General features: G+C 37.0%; 1 protein-coding gene across 1 annotated transcript; it reads left to right on the top strand.

Moving 5' to 3' along the window:
• Nucleotides 1–383: 383 nt before the first annotated feature.
• Nucleotides 384–6,465, top strand: si:ch211-284e13.5 (uncharacterized protein LOC793850 homolog). Its single transcript, XM_056457006.1, has 3 exons — nucleotides 384–1,025; nucleotides 4,870–5,154; nucleotides 5,268–6,465. Exons 1-3 carry the CDS (start codon nucleotides 464–466, stop codon nucleotides 5,603–5,605), a joined length of 1,185 nt encoding a protein of 394 aa, XP_056312981.1. The 5' UTR covers nucleotides 384–463; the 3' UTR covers nucleotides 5,606–6,465.
• Nucleotides 6,466–8,376: the final 1,911 nt, after the last annotated feature.

Here is an 8,376-nt window from a genome sequence, read left to right as displayed (position 1 = left end):
GGCACTTAAAAAGAAGAGAGAAATATATGCTCTTCTGTCAAATTATTCACATTTTAATTCCATCCTGATTTACAGTTCTATTGCCTTTCAGCCAAATCCATTTAATATTTTTCTCATTTTTTGGAGGAAAAAAGAATGAATGATTAAATAAAAGGGGACAACTGTGCTGTATCCCGGAGTTGTATTTGATTTTATCTCTTATAATCTTATTTAATAGTTTCATTGGCCGTTTAAATAGTATATAAAAAGAATTGTGTTTTGTTTGTTTGATTTTTTGCGATAAATGTACACTTGAGTACAATTACACAAATGTCGCGTTGCTTTAAATATATGCAACCAAGGGAATGTTTTGGTTGGCCAACTACTAAACGTTCGACACTTCAGCGAGCGTTAGTGGTGCACAGTGGCTCTCTTCTCAAGCGGTTAAAGTGCTGTCAAAAAGTAGTTTTAAGCGCAAAGGACAATGGAGGTAAACGGCGGTCCTGCGAACTCCACAGTGACTGCAGAGGTGTCGTTGTCGTTTCAAGAGGAACTAACCGCGACCCTGCAAAACGCTCTCGGTGTGGCGGTGGAGATCGCCGTGGTGGAGATCACCAGACTGCTGGAAAGAGCCCTCCGAGAGGTGCAGGGACAGATTCAGGAGGCTCTGCGGGACAACAGCGCGCTCAAGTTTAGACTGCAAACCGCTGAAACTCAACTTTCTTCAGTGTGCGGTGGCCTGGACCAGCAGGCGCTGAGCCTTGAGGATTTCCCCGTCAGTAACAGCAGCAGCGGCGGCGGTCAGTTGATGACAAACAACCCTCCTCCCCTCAGCAGAGCGCAGCGTGGGGGGCTCCAGGTCAGTGCTCTTAACATCCGGCAACAAACCCAGTCCAGTGTGAACTCTGAACAAGATTATGTGCCGTGTGAACCAAAGGACACCAATGTTTTCCAGCGAGCACCGGTCTGCGGGAACCCACTCGCAGAATCGACTTTAAACTCTGATTCACTAGAAGAAGCGACCCACTATCGCCACAGGGCCAATGGTAAGGTGTTTGAGGTTTAAAGACGATTAAAATGCTTAAATTTGACCAGTCACTTAAAATGGCCCATCCTCAATGATGTGGAGCGGACTAAACCTTTTTTTAATTGGTCAGCCTTGTGTTTACATTGAGGTAACGTTGGTTAAGATTCACACATTCATTCGTTCATTAATTTTCCTTCAGCTTAGTCCCTTTATTCATCAGGGGTCGCCACAGTGGAATGAACCACCAATTTATCCAGCATACGTTTTACACAGCGGATGCCCTTCCAGCTGCAACCCATTACTGGGAAACACCCATACACACTCATTTATGCTCATACACTATGAATAATTTAGCTTACCCAATTCACCCACATTCCCCCACATGTGGGGGAAACCGGAGCACCCGGAAGAAACCCACGTGACAAACTCCACACAGAAATGCCAACTGGTCCAGCTGAGACTCGAACCAACTTTTTGTTGTGAGGTGACAGTGCTAACTACTGAGCCACCGTGTTGCTCAAGATTCACATATTCAGACTTTAATTTATCATTTAAATTTTTAATTTAATTTCAGAAAGTGTTATTTGCAAATTCATTGGTGGAATCATATTAGTTACAACCTAGTTAATGTACAGCATTGTTCACAGTAAAAAATAGTGCTAATGTTGTTTTGAAGTCATACTTGTGATTTTTAGACAGAATACTTAAAGTACCATGTTAAACAATATAGGGAGCACAAAAGCGGACTTAATCAACAAACGAGGTAAGCAGCCGCTTAGGACCCTGGGAAATTAGGGACCCTCAGCCAATGGCAAGAAGCCGATATTAATCATATAGCTCTTTTAATGTTATTACTTCTTTTCAAAACATCAGGATAGTGGAACGTTCCTTATGTACTGCACATGTTAAAGTCTAAACACAAATATGACTATTTCACTGCATATAGTTAGTTTGTGAACTTGTTTTTTATTTGAGAATTGATCGTATAAAATTTTACATTAAGAAGATAAAGGTTCCACTTAAAATATATATTTTAGCATGCAGTTTATCTACAACAAACAAACAAAAACGAATCTATAGAGAAAACATTATCAATAGAGAAAGTCTTGTGTTTCAATGCTTGGGCCCAATACCTTGGAATTGCTTAGGGCCCCCAAATCACTTAGTCCGCCCCTGAGAGAGCATGTCAACTGAACGGATGTGCAAATATTAAAGCAACTTTACCTCAATCATGTTTACTCTTGCAAGCCCTGTCACGACTGTGGTGTTTTCTTATTTGGAGTCTGAAAAATCATGTACAGGGCAGGCAAACTAAAAATAATGCTCAGTTTCTTGCACACACTGATCATTTTGCTTCATAAACCCTCAATATATTGTTTGGAGACATGAGAAAGATTTTTATTTTCTAAAAGTGTGCAGAGGCAAACATGTAAATTTGAGAAACACTGAGCCAGGTTGTGGTGTGTAAGATGAGCCCACAGAGGGCCAGAGCAAAACTATGAGAAAGCGATGCAGAAGAGTAACTGAATATGTAAAGCACTGATTAAATATGTTAATTACCTATATGAAGCTATATCTGTGACAGGATTTCAGGAGAATGATGGATATATTATCAAATGAATAGACCAGCATAACAATATACAGTTGATGTCAGAATTATTCACCCCCGCTGTTTATTTTTCATTCAGTTTCCGATTAACGGGGAGTAGATTTGTTCAACACATTTCTAATCATAATAGTTTTAATAACTCATTTCTAATAACTGATTTATTTTATCTTTGCCATGATGACAGTAAATATTTGACTAGATATTTTTCAAGACACTTCTATACAGCTTACAGTGACATTTAAAGGCTTAACTAGGTTAATTAGGGTTACTAGGCAGGTTAGGGTAATTAGTCAAGTCATTGTATAATGATGGTTTGTTCTGTGGAATATCGAAAAAAATATATAGCTTAAAGGGGCTAATAATTTTGATCTTAAAATTGTTTTAAATAATAAAAACTGCTTTTATTCTAGCCGAAATAAAACAAATAAGACTTTCTCCAGAAGAAAAAATATTATCAGACATACTGTAAAAATGTCCTTGCTCTGTTAAACATAATTTGGGAAATATAAAAAAAAAAAATAAATAAATAAAAATTAAAGGTGGGGCTAATAATTCTGACATCAACTGTATGTAGATACTCAGAACAAGTTAAGGATAACTATGGGGAGATAGTCATTTGCATTGCACAGCCAAGAATAACAGGACCACATAAACATGACCTTTCAGTAAAGACTTCCTAAGATGGTCACAGGTACACAGAGGCTGGGAAGAAGATATGTATAAAAGCAGGACTATGGACTTCAGATGGTCTAGAGGAGACTTCAGGTTATCCTGAAGTGCTGTTTTCAGACATCTTTGCTTTATGTTTAACTCTTTAACTGCCTGCTAACAGACTGGATAATAAAGTCTGTTTTCTGGTGTTCAATCCTCCAGTCTGATCGTGACAAATGTAGAAAGGAATTTTGTTTTGTATGTGGATGCATATGTTGTTGTTTTTGCTTTTCAAATTGCTGGTGACTGTTGACTTCTATTTTTTTTTATTGTAATATAAAAAGAAAAGGTACACAAATTAAGATCACATACAAGTGGAAGAAAAAGAGAAAAAACTAAATTAAAGCATCATAGAACAGATGAAAAAACTAAATAAAACAAAAAACCATCAAACAGTCAGGTACTGGCAGGTGTGTGCGTGCGTGCGTGCGTGTGTGTGTGTCCGTGCTTGTGTGTGTCCGTGCTTGTGTGCATGTAAAGGTAACTGGGTGGACAGGTCAGAGTGCATTAATAAGAGAACAAAAAAGAAAGAAAAATGGATTTACAACATGCATAGCAATACAAAATTATATGAATCATCACACTAGGGCTGTGCGATTTGGGGAAAATAGAATTTTGACAGATATTGCAATTTGATTTATGATTTAATTTTGTAGTCGAGCTTCAGCTCAATAATCTGTAAGCCATGGGAACAATTTCTGCGACCGCTCTTTAAAATGTTGGTGTCTGTCACATTGAAACCAAAATATTCCCATATTACAAATGCTGTTTTCTTTGATATTAATTCATCAATGAATGCTTTTGAAGCAGCAGATGCCATTATCACACTTGTCAGCTCTTTCCTGTTAGTTTTCTTCCTTTTTTTTATTATGTGCATAGTTCGGTTGCGCCAATCTTATTGGGCAGAACAAAAGTGTGCTCACTCAATTGGCTGTCAGACATGCATTTGCTCTATGCGGGGGAAATTAAATAATACATATATATTTCATATTGTAGCCTCTTGCGATTTAACTAATCACAGTGTTTCAAATTGCGATTCAATTTCAATTAATCGCACAGCCCTAGGTCACACATACAACAAATGAAGCAAATGACATAGATATAAACAAAACGGATAGAAGCCAATCAGTGGTTAGGAGTGACAACTATGATAGGAATGTAATGATAGATATACAGTAAAAAAGAAAAAAATGTAAAACACCAACAATAATAATAATTACAAGTACTACATAAACCACTACTACAACAATTACTAATGCTAATACTACAGCTACTACTACTGCAACAACTACTACGACTTCAACTGCTACTACTACTGTTATTCATGACCAAATAATATTGTGTTTTACCATAGAAATATTATTCCCTGTGAAATCTCAAATTACAGCACAGTCTGGAATTCTGATGTTTTTGTTGCATGCACTGAAAAATATTATTCTGTTTCTGAAGTAAAATAAATTATAAACTCTGAAACTTCTGAGAATTTTAGTTGACTTGAGTAGATTTTTCTGAGCCCAGGATTAATAAGTCTTTCCCCTTTCAGACACCAAGAATGAGCAGCACGGTATGACCAAAACTGACCTGTCATGTGCTGGAGCAGTTTCGCATGTGCTAAGTGATCCGTTGTCCCTTGAGGTGGCTGTAAAGGTGGAGAAAGAGGAGGGTTATGGTGACCCAATCCCTGTATCCATCTCTGTAGCAGAAGAGCCAAACTCAGACAGTCTTTCTCTGGCTCAATCGCGACTGCTGGAAGACTGGAGACCTGAGCAATTGCAATCAGAGAACTGCCAAACAAACATGCCCTGCCAGTCCTCCAACCACCCTGTTGGTAAGTATTGTACAAAATTCCATGCTTGAGAAGACAACGATAGAAAGATGGATCTATTTATTAAAAGTTAGAAGTTACATGCTCTTTTTCATCTTCTTTGCCTTTTGATCTAGATTTCCTGTCGTCGTCAAGCTCGGGCCAGCAAATCCACTTTCCAAAGCTCAACAATCACAAGAGGCCCGAGCACTTTATGTTTCCCGGAGGCCCAGGACCGTACCATTGTATCATATGTGGACGAGACTTCAACCGCAAGCACCATCTGAAGATTCATCAGAGGATCCATACAGGAGAGAGGCCGTACACATGCTCCATCTGCAGCGCACGCTTCCGGCATGCTTTGACTCTTAAGCGTCACTTCCGCCTTCATACAGGAGAGAAACCTTATACTTGCGGTCAGTGTGGGAAAAAGTTTCGAAATGATGGTGGATTGCGGTCGCATCAGTGTTCATGACACCTGCTGTATGAATGCATTATTTATGGTAGTCTTGCGACGTTAATGAGCTATATGCACAGAGACATTTAATTACAGCCAGCCTCAGAGCTTCCAGTGAACTGTCTTTACATTTTAAAATTGACACGTTTAAGATTTGATTTCCTTAAAAATCTGTACTTTTACTGCCTGAGATATACGACATAAAGTGGGTCTCAGACCAGACAAGAAGCACTGCATTAAATTCCATTTCCCCCTGTCATGTCTTTAAAATATGACAAGTCATTTTACCCCAGTATTTTCAATGGAGTTACAGCGCTCACCTGCTGATCCTGATGGCGCTAGAGGTTACATGGTCTTTCATCTCGTTTTACGCTTGAACAACTTAAGTCTGTTCAACTGGATTATCATTGGCTGAAAAACACTAGCTGTGCATATAGCCCATTCAATATCAGGTCACCCCAGGCATTGAAAGGTTAGGAGAAGCAAAGTTCACCCAAAAATGAATGAATCTTCTAGCGTATCTCAGATTAGCTATGGTTAATCTTCAAAGCACAATCTAAGCTATTTTTAATGATGCCTGTTTCTGTTTTTCTGATAATCAAGATTAAAATGATCATAAAGGATTTGTAAATCTGTATGAATAATGACACAATTGTTATTCATTTTGGGTGAACTAACCCTATGAATGTTCATGAATTAATACCCGGAAGAACTGGATGAGGAGCATTTGGTGAATGGATGTCCCTTATACCTTTAATGCCTTTTCAAATATTTTGTGCCTGACGTAGGGCTGTGCTATTTATTTATTTATGTATTTATTATGCTTATTTTGAATCCCTGATTTCTTTCACAAAAAATGTCTTTGTGATTTTAAATAGATTTCAGATTTTCATAGAGTCGAAGGTTATTAACCTATAAAATTAGCTTAGGCGTATAATTATATAAATATAGGATTAAAAAAATTATTAAGAAAAAAGAAGAAGAACCATGAAGAACCATGCTAGCTGTCATTTAAAGATCAAATTTAACAAGATCTATTTGCAAATGCATACAAATCTTTTATAATAATAATAATAATAATAATAATATCAATTAAATCATTTCATAAAATTACAGTGAAAGTAAACTCATAATGATTGTTAAAAAGGGCACCGTTTTCAAGATACTTTATTTCCTTATTATTTTGTGCTTTTTATTTCCACTTTAACATACATTCAGAGGTTTATTTTTTAAAAAAGTGTTATAGTGTTCATATAAATTACTCAAGCTAGGCTAGTGGGTTGACTATATTTTATTGCTTTCATTTGCGTCGGGCCGCTGTATCTGGTACACTGAAAAAAATTATTCAAAGATGATTCCTTGGATTTACTAAATTTTTTTACGTTAAGTGGTTGTAAACAATTTATTTGTGTTGAATTTAAACAAACAAATTAAGTTGAATATTGCTCAATTTAATTTGTTTGTTTAAATTCAACACAAATAAATTGTTTGCAACAGTTTTGCATGCAACACTTTTTTCAGTGTAGGCACTGGTGCCGCAGTGTTCTTTTTCACTTCATAGAGTGCAACATTCCTCCAAGTTATTCCCTGCTCGCTGCTATGTCGTTTGTATATTTCTATGGTAATTGCACAAGAAAACTACAGGAGCCCATAGGGGAGCATTGCATATGTTGGAATGAAACCTGATTTTAATTTAAACGAATCGATGTATACTACACATAAAAACTATTTATCGCCTAGCCCTAGCCTGATGGTAGTGTCATAAACCTGGACAGTACTCTTATTTTAGGACTTTAATATGAAAACTGTAAGACAGAATCAACATGCTAGAACTACTGGATCCTGTATTTTTTCTAATATATAAAATTGTTAGCAAAGTTTAGTCGTATTCCAAAAAACTGTTAACATAAAGTAAAAAATAGAGTTACAAGAACTGTCTACTGGGGCTGGATATATTCAAAAGGTGCACATTTGTAAATAAAGGGTCAATATTGGCACCTTAAAGGTACATAGTAATCCTGACCCTTTTCTACTGCATTGTTTGGTTTGGTATGGCATGGGAGCTTTTTCACTGTATTCTGTTCTTACTACCTGGTGCTTTTTTTATGATGTATACACACTGCTGATTGGTCTGAGAGAATCGTCACTATCAGCGCCATTGGATTTAAGACACAAGACACCAAACCTGCTGTATTTAATTGGTCAGCAGCAGCCACTGCTGTTTTGTTGGTTTACACAACTAAACCATTTTTATATCACCGCAAGATGTTCCTGTCATTGGTAGCTGAGTAGCAAATGAGTAACAAAATGAGTTACATGGGACAAACTGGAATAAAAATATTTTTAAAGGGAGGCGGCGCAACTATAATGATAACATTGCAATGGAAATGCAAACTGAGCCAAACCTTACCTTACTAAGCAGTGAAAAAATTGGCTTTGGCTATAAATGTGGGCATTTTGAAAAGGTACCACCGCAGTGAAAGCTCTCCTACTATTTCTGAGTGTCTGATACCTGAAACATGTTTTGCCTAGTGCATAAACTGCATAACTGAAAATCAGTCTGATGATATGTTAATGTTTGAAAGTTGTCATCCGACACTGGTATGCACTAAACAAGTAGACCAATAATAGAGAAAAGTTGATTGAACTTTCTTGTAGTTGGACTGTATTAAGTCAGTCTAGGGTCATATATACTTGCAAAATAAAAGAAAGTTTTGTAAACAAAAATAAAGTGTTGAGCAAAAGATAAATAAATAAATGCAAATCTCCAAAAATCGCAAAGCGAAAAT

The sequence above is a fragment of the Danio aesculapii genome, chromosome 5 (genome assembly GCF_903798145.1).
Source record: "Danio aesculapii chromosome 5, fDanAes4.1, whole genome shotgun sequence".
In the NCBI taxonomy this organism is placed as follows: Eukaryota; Metazoa; Chordata; class Actinopteri; order Cypriniformes; family Danionidae; genus Danio; species Danio aesculapii.
This window is presented reverse-complemented; position numbering and strand designations above follow the sequence as displayed.